This window comes from Condylura cristata, unplaced genomic scaffold (genome assembly GCF_000260355.1).
Source record: "Condylura cristata isolate star-nosed mole 26May11 unplaced genomic scaffold, ConCri1.0 scaffold00027, whole genome shotgun sequence".
Taxonomy (NCBI): Eukaryota; Metazoa; Chordata; class Mammalia; order Eulipotyphla; family Talpidae; genus Condylura; species Condylura cristata.
In genome coordinates this window covers 20702168-20718582 of record NW_004567128.1, presented here as the reverse complement: position 1 = coordinate 20718582, position 16415 = coordinate 20702168, and the positions used below count along the sequence as shown (strand labels likewise).

Here is a 16415-nt window from a genome sequence, read left to right as displayed (position 1 = left end):
AAGGATGGGGGGGGGCAGAACTGCTGAACTGTAATTGAGACAATGTGGGAAAAATAGATACTCCATCTTTGAGAAACAAAAGAAAAATACATTCTATATATGTCCAGAAAAAAATGTTTTTAAAACAACATGTACTGTTTTCTGATTTATAGAAGTAATCTATGCTATAAATGGGCAGATAAAAAAGAATATAAAGAAAAAGGCAACCCATGAATTACCTCACCACATACTATCACCATTAACATTTTGATGTATGCTCCCCTTCAGGATTTGTTCCAAACATTTTTTATCCTTTACATAAACAACATACCATAGAAGTATACTGTGTTGTAGACCACTTACTTGAACAGCCTTACAGGAATATTCATTTATGCATGTCTCCTTTCAATACTTTCATCTAAAAATAATTTGCATGATCTAAGATGCACAGAACTCACTCTTGACATTAGCTTAAAAGACTTTGCACCTTCATCCCTTAAACGAGACTTACTGGAAACACAGGCTTCTATTCGCACTGCTGGTTGAATGCTTTGCTACACCTATTATCAGCAAGCAATTTAGCTTCAACTGCACTTAGAACTCAGCTCACTGTAATGGGGGGGACACTGTTTACTATCTTTCATGCCTCTTATGTGAGCAAATAAATGGGCTTTTCTCAACTTCCCATCTGCATGCCAACCTCCTTTTTTAATTCCACATTTGTCTATCTAAGCAATTCAAACATCTACCTAATCACCCTTCTTAGTGAACCAAGCAGCATTACTGATTGGAAAAAGGAGGGAATATGGGTAGGAATCACACTTAAGTGGCCAGCCTCATCAGAAGCATGAAAAGCCAGGCTTTCAGGCCAGAAGGGAAAAGCCTATGTTGCTGGAGAGCTCTCCAGTCTACATGATCTAGTGACCAGGAGTTCACTGGCCCCACTCAGCTCTCCACTACTCACATGACTCAGGTTTTCTCTCTGTGAGCTACTTCCCCTCTGTTTCTTTCTCCTTCTACTTCTATGCCAACCATGTTTCTTATGTTTCAAGTACAAATGCTTGAAAACGAAATGCTCCTATCAGATCTTCCAAACCTTATCATCTCAAATTCCACTGACCAGTCAACCGAGAAATATCCAAGGATCAGATACCCTCCCTGAATGAACTAACTGATCAAGGTGAACTGTGGGAAAGATCAGGAGTACAGAGATGGCCAAAAGTAAAGAACTGCCTGGGGTCACTTTTGTCAGCAAAATCCATAAATGAATAAGCTTCTGAGAGTTGACCTACTTTTTAAATCTACTAATGCCTCAAAGTGAACACAGGCAAAAAGGAACACATCATGTTAGTTTCCTACCAGTGTCTTCTGAAGTCTACATTCCCATGAGGGCATCACCATCATGCAGGTTCTCCAAGCACATAACTCTGGGGGGGTCTCATTCATTCACAAACCTTGCTGCCCTCCATTTTCATCCCTACTCCTTTCCTATGTTACACTTCTGTTCTTACCTAATTAACCTGGCTTTATCACATCTTGCCTTTTGTATTCCAACTCAACCAACTTACTGCTTCTAGATTCAATCTGTCAAGCATAGCTCCTCAAGTTACTACTTCATACTCCAAAATATGGACTAGTACCCCCTCCCCGCCAGCCAAAATAAGTTCAAAGCTCTACCCAGTGTAGTCAATCCATATTAACACCTATACCTATGTACTAAAATTCATCACACCCCTTGTCCCTTATACACGTAAACTCACTGCCACCCCAGCACAAAAACCACTCTGCTTTCTCCAAACCTCTACTCAAGTCACTTCCTCCATCCAGTGGCCCTCATCGCCTTCTCAGGATACCACCTGTCAAAATCCCAGCATCCTCCAAGGTTGATTCTGTCCACATGACTTTCCCATTCCCCAGCTAGATGAGCTCTCCCTTGGCCCCACAGCACTTAATATGAACTTCTAGTAGTTCTAGTCCAGTGCTGTCGAACAGAGACATATTGGCATGCTACATGTCTAACTTAAAATTTTCTAGTAGCCATATTCAAAGTAAAAAAGAAACAGATGGATTTACTTCCAATACAGCTTTTTTGAACCCAATATGTCCAAAATATTACAATTTCACCATATAACCAATATAAAAATGGAGATATTTTACATGCTTTCACATGTATGTGAAAATTCTGGTATGTGTTTTATATGGAGAGCACATATCTGCTTGAACTATCCTCCTCTGAAGTGCCCAGATGGCTGCCTTATTGGATAATGCACGGTGAGCTTTTTTTTTTTTCTCCCCTTTCAAGACATACTGATTGCCTACCATATAATAGACACTGAATAAGGTTCAACAGAGTCCTAGTTTTCTTGGAACTTATGCTACAGTGGTGGATACATGTGAATAAAATCAGATCTAATATAGCCTTATACACACTGTGATTTGTGCTTTTTTACTTAAGAAGTTGTCCTCTATTCCTCAGAACCATTAGCATTGTCTGTCATGCTCATTTCCACTACCATCAAAATCCCTGCAACTTCCTGACTAGCTCTTTAAAACTAAAATTTGTGAAGTTTGATTCACTGCCACTTCCATAGGCCATATAAAATATCAGACTTGTCATTCTTAAGCTACAGAGTATACCTTCCCTATAGTGATTATCTCTTAGGACAGGAATCAATAAACTAGAGTCCATGGGTCAAATCTGGCTAGCACCGACCTTTGCAAATAAAGTTTTATTGGAACATAGCCTCATTCCTTCCTTTATATTTTGTCAATGCTCCTTTTGCACAGTGGCAGAGCTAAACAATTACAAGAGAGACCTATGGACCACAAAGCCTACAGTAATAATACCTGGCCCTTTATAGACTGTTGACCTATTAACTAGGCCAGTAATCCTCAAAGTGTGGTCAATGGTTCATGCCGGTCAGCCAACTATTAAGAGTCCAAAATAAGAAAGAACTTGAGTCAGAATATAAACGCACGTCTGTATTTTGTAACAAGACTTTCTTAACGAAGATAGGGGTATATTAATTAACAGTCTGGCACTTTGAAATAAGGATATTTCAAAAAGTCTTTATCAAATTTTGATTGACCATTTGTTTACAAATCTATATACTTTGGAGGTACAGTTTCATACCTTGACATGTGCACACGCTTTAGCCACCCTCCACCAATGTTCAATGCTACTACCTTATCATCTTTATCCTCTCTATCCCCTCTTTTTTTCTCTTCCTCCATTTCCCTTGCTTCTGGTAACCTCCAAATATTTAAGAGTCTAAGAGTTATTTGTGTTATTATTCTTCAGTTGGTGCTCTTTGACTATAGTCTACAAATGGGCAAAGCCATTGGTAATTGTTTTCACTTTCGGACTTACTGCACTTAGCAAATCCACCCTGAATTCTATTCAAAGGGCAGGATTTCATCTTTTTGGTTGGTAGGAATGCGGATAAGTAGTATCCCATTGAGTATACATACCGCAATTTCTTTATCCGCTCTCAGTGGACATTTAAGTTGAACCCACGTCTTGACTGTTCTGAATCATGTTTCTATGAACATAGAGGTAAACAAATCTTTTTGTATTAATTTTTCATATCCTTTGGATAAATTCTTAAATATGGCATTGCTTAATAACCTGATATTTCCATTTTCAGTTTTGTAAGGACTCTCCACACCATTTTCCAAAGAGGTTGCATCAATTTGCATTCCTACCAACAGTGTGTGAAATTTCCTCTCTCCTCACGCCCTCGCCAACAATTTTTGTTCCCAGTCTTTTTGACACAGGTCATTCTCATAGTTGTGAGGTGATATCTTGTTCAAAAAAGTATAATCAATTTTATTGTACCTTTTGCCATACAATTCAAAATTTGTATGAGTGATTGTATTGAATTTTTAAAAAATTAACTCCTTTCAGTCTCCAGCTTGGCCAAGGTAGTTCCTCTGCCATCTACATTGTATATAACATCTATTTTTTTATAGGATTTTGTTTATCTTTTACATTTAAGCATTTACACCAACAAGAAGTTTTAGGGAAGTTTAATTTAAGGGAAGGCTCCAATTTTGTTTTCTTCCATATGTCAGCATCATTTAAACCTAGCTTTCTCTTGCTGAAATGAATGTCCCTTTTCACATATTAAATCACATGCACTAGAATCTATTTCTGGATTCTCTATTCCACTGATTGACTTCTCCATCTCCATATCTAAGTAAAGTATTTAATTGTATTGAAGTAACGACATCATAGTTGTGTTACTTATGCATTACTAATTAATATTATGACCACAAACAATAGAGACTAAACACACAATTACCATATCACAGTTTTGGGGGGGTCAGGAGCCGAGCACAGCTTAACTGGGTCTTCTGTTTCAGAGTCTCTCAAAGCTTCCATCAAAGAGTCAGATGGCTGTAGCCTCTTCTGAGACCCCAATGGATGATGATCTGCTTCCAAGATCACTCGATTTTGTAGTTCATTCAATTGCTTGCAGGCTTCTAAACAGAGGGCTTCAATTTCTTGCTGGCTACCAGTCAGAAACTGCCCTCAGTTCCTTGTTAAGTGATCTACTCAATAGAGTAGATGACAACAGCAAAGTTTGCTTCTTCAGAGCCAGCAATGTATAACATCAACATCAGCAAGATAGAAGTTATGTCCTTATCTAATATAATCATGTACACATTCACACACATGCAAACACTATCAGTTAGCTGCAGTTAGGTACAGCCCACACCTAAGGGACAGGCTACACAAGGGTGTGAACATCATGAGGTTGTGGGGATGAGAGCAGCCATCAACAGTCTGTCTGCCACAAGAGTGTCTTCTGATAACTGTAAAGTGCATACTACCCTTTTATCCTTTCAATATTCTCTTGATTTATCAGGCATTTATTCTGAATATCCTTTCATCAAGTGCCACTCTTGCCCCTCACAAAGCCTTTGTGGGGGTTCTATATGGAACTGCACTAAACACAGTCTTACAAAGCTGATATTTTCATATTAAATCTCCCAAGTCCAGGACGCAGTGTCCTTTAAGCTGCTCGGATCTTATTTTGTGATCCTCAATAAGATTTAGTTTTCTTCATATAAGAGCCTTGCCTTTCCTATAAACTTTATTCTGAAGTACTTATGATTTCCATTGCCACTATGAGTGGAATGTTTTCTGCCCCTTTATTTTCAAAGGCTTATGCTAAAATAGTGGGGAAGGAATTATTATTTTTTTATCTTACCCCCAAATTCTCCTAGTAGCTTTTTGAAACTAGAATGTCTTGGGTTTTTAAAGTATACAAAAATTAAATCTGTGAAAACATAATGTTATCTCTTCCTTCTCCAATTTTTTAATTGTCTAATTGCTTTGGTTTTATGATAAACCAAATTCATAAATAATTATGGTAAGTTTGCATTCCTGTTCCCATCAGATTTGAATGACTCAAATGTTTTGAGTACTTAATTATTTTTTTGAAAAAATATTTACTGTTGGTTTTGATATTTGTTGGATGGAAATCAACTCTGCTAATAAAAAGAAAATTGGTACATACACCACCCTGAAGGAAATGGAACACAACTTCCCACTCTTTAAGATAGGCACAATGACTTTCTTCTAAAGCACAGAAAGAGGAGAAAAAGAGTCACTTTAAAGTGGAGAACTCTGACAAACTATCTTAGCCAGGTAACCAAGGTTAATGTCACCAGCAATAAATCACATTGCTATACGCATATTTGATGTGATGAGAATGGCACTTCAACTCCCAGAAATACATAACTCCATCCTAATCATGGGAACACATCAGACAAATCCTAATTGAGGAACAGTGTACAAAGTACATGACCATTATTCTTCAAACCTGTCCAAGTCATCCAATATAAGCACAGTTTGAGAAATAGTCAAAAGAATCTATTAGGACCATGACCACTAGACGTAATGTGATTAGAAAAGAAGGACATTAGTCAATCTTGAATCATAAACATAATAAGTATACCATAATATAAGTATATATATAAAAAATAAGTATATATATATATATATATAATAAGTATACCATGGTGGGGAAAACGCTATGCTGTCTAAAGATTCTGTGTACTATACCATGATTTTTCTGTAAATCTAAAGCTGTTGCAAATTTAAAAGTTTATTAAAAAAAGAGTAATGCATCACCAATTCCTATCTGATGTTAAGTGATATTTATACTTATTTATCCTACATAGGGATGCCTTTATTGGAATGACAGGGCTAAACTGAGAAAAAAAAATAAAAAACTCATCATATTTTAGGTTCCCATTCAATCCCTTCTAGAATTCAGGATCATTTTGGTTACAAGCTATAAAACCTCAAAAGTTAATCATCCTAACTTCCAGAGAGAGAGTTCTGAATGAATGGGACGTTGTACCTCCCATGTGTAAGAATTAAAATAAAAGCCATAATGGGTAATGTTGCCAAAATATGTGACACAATTTACAAATCATCTAAACATCATTTAACATTCAACACTTGATTGAGGTGTGTGAGTATAGATACTCTCAATTCTGAAAAGGAATCTGAGGCTCAGAAGACTAAGCAACTTGCCAAAAGTCACATAGCAAGTTTCTAAGCCTTCCCTTGGGTCGAGTTTCAAATCCTCTGCAACAGAAGGCAATATTGAAAAGAATGTCAAGTGAGTGGTACTTTGTGAAGGCAAAGAAGAAACTGGGAGAAGTCCTCATAAGTTTCACAGTAATAGAAACTGAACACAAGTAGAGATGAGGATACAGAAGGGATGTTTAGGAACATTTACCACCCAGTGGGTTCCCTTTCAACCCAAAGGGGTTTACCATGATGATTTCACTAAGATGCAAAAGCATCTCATTAAATCAAAAAAGCAAGAATTAGTTGTCTGAAGATGAAGGTCTATATAATCCCAGGTGGGGAAGAAGATTGATTATTCAATAACCATGCTAACTAGTAACCACCAGCACCCACTTCTAACCTATATGATCAGTGGTAATTCATCTCAGTCTAATTATCAATGACAACTGAGCTTGCTTCAGGGTGCATACTTCTGGAAGTCAAGTGCAATGACAGCCTCACACAATTCAACCAATCAGCTATAGACTCAATGCAGGAAACTTACATCTCAGAGACTATTGACAAGTCTCACCCAACTATCCAAAGTCAAGGTCGGCCATAAACCAATGCTAAATATTCAACAGCCAGATATGCCAGTAGCTCTCAACAGATCCAGGAGACTCAAAATGAACCAGGTCAAGTATTGTGTAGTGAATTGTCCCTGAACCAATGGTTTTTGATCCTACTTGGACAACAAAATCACCCGGGAGATTATTTTTAAAATGCTTATACTAGCATTAATCATTCCTGATTAACAGAAACAGAACCTCTTAAGATAGGTTCTACCAATACATGCAGAGCTCCTCAGGTAACCCTAAGGGGCAAACAAGGTTGAAAAGCAATGATCTAGATTGCTCAACTAGTGCCTGCACCTACTCACCCTGTCTTTTAGCATAAATACTTGCGACTTCTCATAAAATAGATAATGATGAAAAAATAACCACAATAACTTACAAAAAGCACTGAAGAAAATCCTCCCCAGTAGGATAGTGGCCCTTGATAGCATAACCAATTATTTATCATATTTATATATTCAACTAAATAAATAACCAAAAGAGAAAACTAAACAAAGAAAAACGTGCTCCTACCTATCTCATTTTCCCCTACCTCCTTTTCCTGGTGAATATTGGGGTTTAATATAAAAGAAGACAAACATGTTCACGAAGGAATGAGACATATTTTATCATGACAAGTAGGAGAACGCCAAAGAAATCAGTTTAGAAGCAGTAGAGCAATAATCCAATGATCTGCTTACCGTGAGGAGATAACCCAAAGTGGAAACTGCTGTAATGTGACCAAAGGGGAAAGACATAATAATAACTTATTTTTAAAGTGTGCTTCAAAATTGGTTCAGTGGTGTTAAGTCACCTATGACAGAGTTTAAGATGACCAAACAGGCACAGATGAGTTTCAATTCTCAGCACCTTCTGAGATGCTACTTAAAACAGTATATAAAGTTGAACAGTTAATGGAGTATAAATATTATAGCTCAGAGTAAGAATTCTAATAATCATTAAATGGAGGAAAATATTTCATTCTACTTAGACAAAATTTCAGTTAGTTTCTAAGCAACTAAATGAAAAGAGTTAATGACCCCAAATGCTGTAAGAATCAGATGGTTTCACTTATATGAGGAATACAGGGGAACCAAGAAAGACATAGGGGAAAAATAATAACAATGCAAAACACAACAAAACAAACAATTATAAACCAGAGACATCCTGCAGGGGAGGGGGAGTGATCAGAAGAAGGGAGGGAAAGCACAGGGCACTGTGTGATGGTGCTGGGGCAAGTTGGAGAGGAAATTCTATGGGGTCTGCACCTGAGGGGAGGGGAAGTAAACATTCCTTTAAAATGAAAAGTGATGTAAAATATATAAATATTAATATTAAAATTTTAAAAAGGCATATTGTGTATGGGATGTAAAGTTAATTACAAAAAGATTTTCAGATTATAATGTATAAATCCTATAAAAATATAAAGTTATCATAATAGAAACCAAAAAATATCAGAGGAATATAATCTGTTTATTTTTTTTTAAGATTTATGTGTTTATTCCTATAGAACTGGGGTACAGGCCAGAGATGCAGAGGGTGAGAGGATTCACCAGAGACAAAGTGGGGAGCAGAACAGGCAGATTGAGAAGAATCCAACTCACGTGGAGTGGGTTAAGCTTCTTAGTGCTGTGCTTTATAACCCCCTGCGCCACCAGGGAGGGCCTAATCTGTTTAATGTTAAGCACCCCCCACCACACTTTGAATTTTGTTGCTTCCATATTACATTAATGCAGCAAGGTCTGAATGAAATCAAAGATAACACCTGATGGGCAGAAAAAGCAGGAACCTTCAGCGCTTCATTCCCATTCATCCAACTCCACTTTATGACCAAATGATGACTGAATGACCTTAAAAAGGTACCAAGAAAGTCTGGTCCAACCCAGAATATGCCCCTTGGCACTCAAAATATTTTTGAAAAGTAGGTACCAATATCTATGAGAATGGCCCAGATGCTGTTGTCTTCAATGCTCTATTCAATCACTCACAATCAAGTATGTACTTAATTAGTACCACACAATGTAGAGATACAGATATAAAGGATTTCCATTTAAAGATGATAGATTGAATACATCCATTTACCTTGGCTATCTCCCAAAACTCCAATGAAATCACACTAAAAGGATTGTTTTTAATCTACAATAAAAAAAAAAAAACAGAAGAGCAGACAATCACAGTAACATTTTGGATATTGAAGAAAAAACAAATGTGTGAGAAAAGCCAAGAATAAAATATTTGCACCCAAGTCCTCCCCCTCCCCAAAGGCAGCTCTGTGCACACCTGGAACTAGGAATAAGGAGGACAAGATAAGTCTATTTTGAATAGAAATCAGATTCTTTTCAACTTCAACTTCCTGTCTCTTGTCTCTTCTTCATTCCATCACAGATTCAAAGACTTCTAGGGAGGGCAAAACAGAGCTCTTCGAAAGTAGGGAACAAAACACATAAACACGGATTCTGCACTTTAAGTAGGAGCTTGAACAAAGTTTCACATCCTGCATGTCCACATCCAGAGAGAAGATTGGAAGATTTGGGGGGGGGGGGTTAAATCTGATCAGACAAAGGAAAAAGACCTAAAGATATTGACCATAGATTCAAAATTCAATTGCCTAGCCAAATAATTTCAGTCAACAAATTCCCTGTTCATGCTCGAAGCTTCCAAACAGCTTCTTGGTGCTCTTAAACATGTACAGGTCAGAGAGCAAATGGTTACCCAATAGTTTCTGTATTATGTCCAACAATTTGCAAATAAGAAGCAAGCTCTGTTTTTGATCCTTAGAATTGTCAGAAGGATTTTTAAAAAGGATATTACACTCATGAAACAAGATGATAGAAAAGAACACTGAGAAGAGAGCTCCTAGAAATCAACATATAAAGCAAATGAAAAAAGAAATAGTAGATAATATAGTCAAAGAAAGCTCCCAGAAAGTAGAAGAAAAAAGCAGAGGTAAAAGATAGGAGAAAATCAGGGTATCCAGCTAAGAGGTTCAATATCAGAACAGAAAAAATAAAGAGACAAAAAAATCTTTGAAAATTTCCTCAAAGCAAAGAACCTGAGTTTCCAGATTATAAGGGTATAGAGAAAAGAGATGAATATATATATATAATGACTGGGTATAGGTTTGGCAGCACATTTCTGAGGGTAAATGATTTACAAACTAGTATTCTATACTCTGCTAAACTATCAAGTTAAATACAAGAGTAAACTGAGATTTTCAAACTATCAAATTAAGTGGGAGAGTACAATAAGGATTTCACTCTTGCCAGGCTGCAAAATGTTAACCACATGTGTACATTTTTTCCAGGAAGTTACTAGAAGAGTTGCTCCACCCACATGAAGGAACAAACTGAGAAAGACAAGGCCTCTAGATAACTAAGGATCAATATAAATAAAAGGGGAGAAGATTCCCCAGGATGAAGATGAAAGGAAGTTATCACAATGTCCAATGTTTCAAGTGCCTACAGCACAGTACCCACATCGAAGGTCAGAATGCTCTGAGACAAATGTCTCCAAGAACGAGAAACTAAAGGACACAGGAAGTGTTTGTGCAGCGTGAATATGCACATTCTTAGAGAGTGGGGATACATTAATTGGAACACAGAAAACTAAGCAGCAACTTTTAACTCCAGGGAAGACAGAAAACTATGCCAGCAACTGTAATAGTCACTCTATGTGACTCAGCGGTGACAGGCTTACCTGATCACAATGTCTGCAATCACTGACATTGCACTAGGCAAAATGATGTATAATAGTGATAAAATGATAATGATGTCTGGATGGTGAAAAATGACAATGATAAATTAAATATAAAACGAGCTATCTTCCCAATACAGGAAAAGTGTGAGTAAGGGTAAAAGAGGGTGGAGCGCTACATCTTCATCTTCGCCAGTGGGAAGACAATATCTAACACCTAACACTAAAAATCGAGAAGTACGGGCACTGAGAAAAAAGCCTACCAAATTACAACAGACAGGAACGTTGTACATTTAGATGGTGAGGACAGCCTGTAGTAGAGCAAGTAGATTACTTAGAAAGTGAAGGTAAGAAGCTAAAAGCTGCAGTTAATAAAATTTGATAAACATTCCACTGAAATGTAAAACATTAGGGCCTACTCTTTAAGATGTTTTCCCCTCTATTTAATTAAAATATCAAAGCTTTCTGGATGACAGAAAGAAAAAAAGGCATTTGACTATTATATGTGTTTAAATCCTCCCCAAAATGGATTAGTGATACATCCTAAATGAAAAAAAAAAATCATCACTGGCATTTTGCCCTAAAAGGATTTGATAGCACCTTAGATAAGCTAATTACCTCCTAGAATAACAAAAGAAGAAAGCAAATGCAATATACTCTGGATTGAAGCAAGGTATATTTTTCTTCACAATATCATTTAGCAGGTAGAGATACAGCAGATTTGAATCTTAGAACTCAGATGAGTGTTTATAATACATAAAAATAACATAAATCAGAATAGAAACCACTGGCTAGCTGCATAGTTATAGTTTTCCTATTCATTGAAAAATACTTATCATAAGGGGATGATTTCTTTTATATCAGGGCAAGCCAGGACCTTTTTTAATTCAAGTTTAAATTATAATTACAATTCTAGATAAATAAAACACCTGGAAAACTACATGATAAAAAAACTACAGTAAGTGAACTATCATTAGGATACACATATCTTTACAAAGTTCTCTGCCCATTTTTCCACACATTGATGTCAGGAAGAATTTAAATCGCCGTAGGTAGACTAGGAATAACATTGTTTTTAAAAGCCTCCCTACTGAGATGAGTGAAATAAATAAATGAGCCCAAGATTGGTCAAAATTTCATTTATTCATTCATACATTAGGCAGATTTTTACAGAGTAAACCTACTATGTGCAGATATTATGTGCTAATCTTTAAATCACAGAGTAACTTATTCCTAGGTGTGTTTTACCTTGTTGTCTATAAACCTGAAAATGAAACATACAAGTTAAGGGAGATAAAGTATCCCTGTACTTGGCAGTGAGGTGATGTGATTTATCTGAAAGATATACTATCCTATTCATGTGAACACAAGTCTATAAAGAACTACCTACCTTTTATCTTGAAATAAATAATTGCAGTAAACCATAGGGGATGTTTTTCTTCTTATTTGCAATCATGCAGAGCATGATCTGGTAATATGGTTCCAAACATCAGCAAATACAGCGAGTTCTGCAGAAGACTATTTCCCTTCGTGGGACTTACTGCTATGTGAAGTCCAAAAGTGCAGAGGTTGCCGACACTGTTGACATTTTGAGCTATATAATTCTTTGTTGTGAGAGCTATCCTGTGCTTTGTAGGATGTTTGGCAACATCTGTGGCTTCTACCCACTAGACGCCAGTAGCACCACAGCCCCAGTTCCCAGTTGTGACCAAAATGTCTCCAGACATTACTCGGTGGGGTGGGGCAGGGGGCAAAGTCATCCTGTTTTGAAAACCATTGCTTTAAAGGGACACTTCATGGAGGGAGAGGAATTGCAGAGAGAAGGCCCCAAAATGAGCGACCCCAAAAATCTCTCTCTTAACTGTAGATTTCTGATTCAGTAGATATCTAGGTACATCAGCCTCTTGATACTACTGGTCTACCACACTGTACTGTCTAATCCCTTCTAATTCTAAACTGAGGTAAGGGAAGAGGAGTCTTGCTAAAAGGAAAAGAACAGCAAAACAACTCTGCCTAATCTTTTCTCCATCTTCCATTTTAAAAGAACACCAAGTTTCTTTTTTGTTAATTGCTTAACATAACCCCAGAAGTTTGGATAAATATTTGAATACCGACAATGTGCCAGACATATTTCTAGGCACTAGACAGAGACGAATGTATCAACTGCATTCACAGAATTGACAGATCACTCTTATAAACAGCATTGAACAGGCAAATCTTCATGAGATTGGATTTGGCTCAGGAGTCTCAGATATGACACTAAGAGCATGAGCAACAAAAGAAAAATAGACTCCACTGGAATTAAAATTAAAAAAAGCTTTTGTATTTGAAAGGACAGCAACAAGAAAGTGAAAAGAGAGTGAACCGTATAGGAGAAAATATTTGCAAATGTTGTATCTGATCAGGGATCTGAATCTAAAATATGCAAAGGACATTTACAACCCAATAATAAAATAAAATAACCCAAATACAAACTGGGCAAAGTACATGATTAGGTATGTCTTCAAGGAAGATAGACAAATGACCAACAAGCACATAAGAAGGTGCTTGAAATCATTATTCATCATGAAATTCAAATAAAAGAACATAATGAAAACCTACTAGGATAGCTAGAATTAAAAAGTCAGGTAATAATAAATGTTGGCAAGGATATGGGGAAATGGAACCCTACACACTGCTAGAGGGAAGATTAAAGGGTATAAATGCTTGGGAAATAGTCCGGAACTTCTTCAATTAAATGCAGAATTACCATCTGACTGAGCAATTTGACTCCTAGGTATCTACCCAAAGATAGGAAAACATAAGACCGCACAAAAACTGTTCTATGATGTCTGTAGCACCATTATTCACAAAAGCCAAGAGGTTGAAACAAGCCAATGACAGTCATACAATGGGGTATCATTAGCCCACTAAAAATGAATGAACAGGGGTGAATCTTGTCAACATGATGCTAAGTGAAGCAGCCATTCACAAAGGAACACATATTCTATGATTTCATGTATATCCAATGTCCAGAATAAGGAATCTGAGAAGAAATAAGTTGCCTAGTGACTACTTAGGGCTAGGGGGCTGCGAAGCTAGAGTGGGTAAGATACTACAGCTAAAGAGTATGGGGTTTCTCTTGCAGGTGATGAAAAAATTCGAAAATTGACTGGGGTGACAGTTGCACATATCTCTGAATAGGCTAAAAAAACCACTTAATTGAACACTTTAAAAAGGGTGACTCACAAGGTATGTGGATGCATCTTTGTGAGCTGCTTTAAAAAAATAGCATTTAATGTACAAAGGTAAATATGACACTTGGACCATGGTTTGTTAACAAAAATGCCATTTAAAATACTTCAAAACTGTTGAGATGTCATGCTTTGCATTGTGAAGTAGGAAATGATTATTGAATTCTATTTAAACTACTGACAGTGCAGCAGGTAAACATTTTATTTCAAACCATAAAAATCTTGAAAATAAAAAGAAATTAAAATGCAGGCATCAAGGTGCTTCACGAGACATGAAATACAGTGATTAAGCTGCATTAAGGGGCATTAAGTAATTAGATGTGCAGGCTGGAGAGGAGGTAAGCAGGAAGAGTTAAAGAGCTCATCTGAAAGCCTCCGCCTACAAGACGACTCCCTTCTTGAGCTGACTGCAGTGGTGCTGACAGAACACTCCTTCATGTATACTGAAAACCCTCTTCAGGTAGTTAAAAATAATCACCCATATGATTTTCTCCGATAACAAACAGGAAGTTTGTTTGTTATACATACATAAAGGGACAAACACAAAGAAATTTGGGGAAATAAATAAAAAGCTATATCAATTCCCAGGAATGGCTACTGGGAAGTTTTAGCAACCAACATGCTCTTTCCAGCCGGGTCACAGATAGGATCCACGCACAGCTCACCATGCCACTACTGAAATGTTTCAACCTGTGTCGTTTTCAGTCTAATTAAAGCCCATTTCTGTGTTTGCCTTGTGTGATACACCAGTAAAGCTAGCCAAGCTCACTGCGGAGCTCTTAGTATGCCTGGTCTCCAGAGTCCCCAGTGTCCCTGACCTGAAGAATCACCGAAGCCAGTGACAAGGAAATACCCACAGGCTGTGTATGGAAGGGGCGACAGCAGGTTTTTTTAATCCCTAATAAATCTCAGCTTTTGTCTTGGTCATTACAAACAGCCTGAATCATCATCAAGTCGAATGTGGATACCTCATTAAGCACCAAGCCCCAGTTTCAAACCAAAAATTGGGGCTAATTTGGGGGTGCGGTGGCAAGAAGAGAAACAACCGAAGGCGGGACTCGCTTTTTCGACAGTCTCTGATTTCAAAATGACTGCCTTGGAAGCTGAAATAACCCAAATCATTGGGGAAAAGGAGGTGACAGGCATTCATTCACCTGCTGGGTGACTGGCTTGGTGCAGAAATGGGTAACTTGGGCTATGGGGTCGTTTACCGGGAAAGAGAAATAACAGGAATGGTCTTTTAGGTACCACCCACTTCCAAGAGAATCACTGCAGTGTCAGTCTGCACCGATTCTACGAATTTCCAAACAGGATGAGGTAAGGCACAAGCTAGGAGCCTCCCCCCACCTCCTGCGCGCAGAAGGGCGCATCACTAGGCGAGGTGCACCACGCAGCCCCCCGAGGCCTGGGCTGAGGGGCTGACGTCACCCTTCTGCATCGAGCTTCGGGGACCGGTAGCAGCACTGTTTAGAAGGGGAGTAGAGTCGGGGCGCTATTGCTGTCACCAAGAGGTGGGGGTCCTTCCCAGGGCTCTGCAGCTCGGGTTCATGCAAGGACAGAAAGACCAGATGCGGAGTGTAAGATGGAGGGGAGTGGGTAAAGGGTGGTAAGACTCATCTCCTGGTTCTCCGAGAAAGCTCAAAGACGCCCGTGTTTATGTAAGACCCTCTCCCCTCCGTGTGTCTCCCCCACGGCAGCGCCACCCGCTCTCCATCTAAGCGCTGGGGTTGGGGGGGGGTGGGGGGGGCGTTCTGATGGCTCTCGCCCAGCCTGGCAGGCACAGGGCTCCCGGCAGCTCCCTCTCGTAGCCCTGCGGGGTCGGGAATATCTGAGCATTTTGGAGCAAACCCTGCGCTCTCGCGCCCGCTCCCAATCCGCCACAGGTTAGCTCCGAGAGGCGCCGCGTACAGGCAGGTGAGGAAGGATGGAGAGGGGTGTCTAGAGAGCAAAATAGACGAATAAACCTGCAACTTTCCCCAGAGGCTGGACCTATCCCGCGAGGGTGAAAAATAAATTGATGCATTAAAAATGTTTTCGAAAGGTCTACCACCTGCAGTCCCACCCACCACGCCGTCCTTGCAACCTGTGCCAGGCGGGTCCAGGTCCAAGTAGCTGCAAGCCTGCACCCCGCCATCCCGCAGCCCTGGCCGAGCACCAGACGGCTCAAGGAGGGGGCTGAGATTTGATTTGGGGTTTGGGTTTTTCTCCCCTTTTTTTTCCCCGAGCATCCCTACAACCAGTGCTGGATGGCGGTCCAGCCCCCGGCCCGGCGTGGCCACTCACCCAGAAGACGAAGGAGTAGATGATGAGGAGGGTTTTGAGACAGGTTATCACAGGTTTGGTCTCCATTCTCCTCGATGCCATACT

At 38.8% G+C, this 16415-nt stretch overlaps 1 protein-coding gene across 1 annotated transcript in view; it reads right to left on the bottom strand.

Annotated features, from left to right (window-relative positions):
* Positions 1 to 16415, bottom strand: part of TSPAN7 (tetraspanin 7) — a 104365-nt gene extending 87950 nt beyond the window's left edge. The window contains exon 1 of the mRNA XM_004689946.2: positions 16332 to 16415. Coding sequence (XP_004690003.1) covers positions 16332 to 16412 — 81 coding nt within the window. The 5' untranslated portion in view covers positions 16413 to 16415. The remainder of the gene's footprint in view (positions 1 to 16331) is intronic.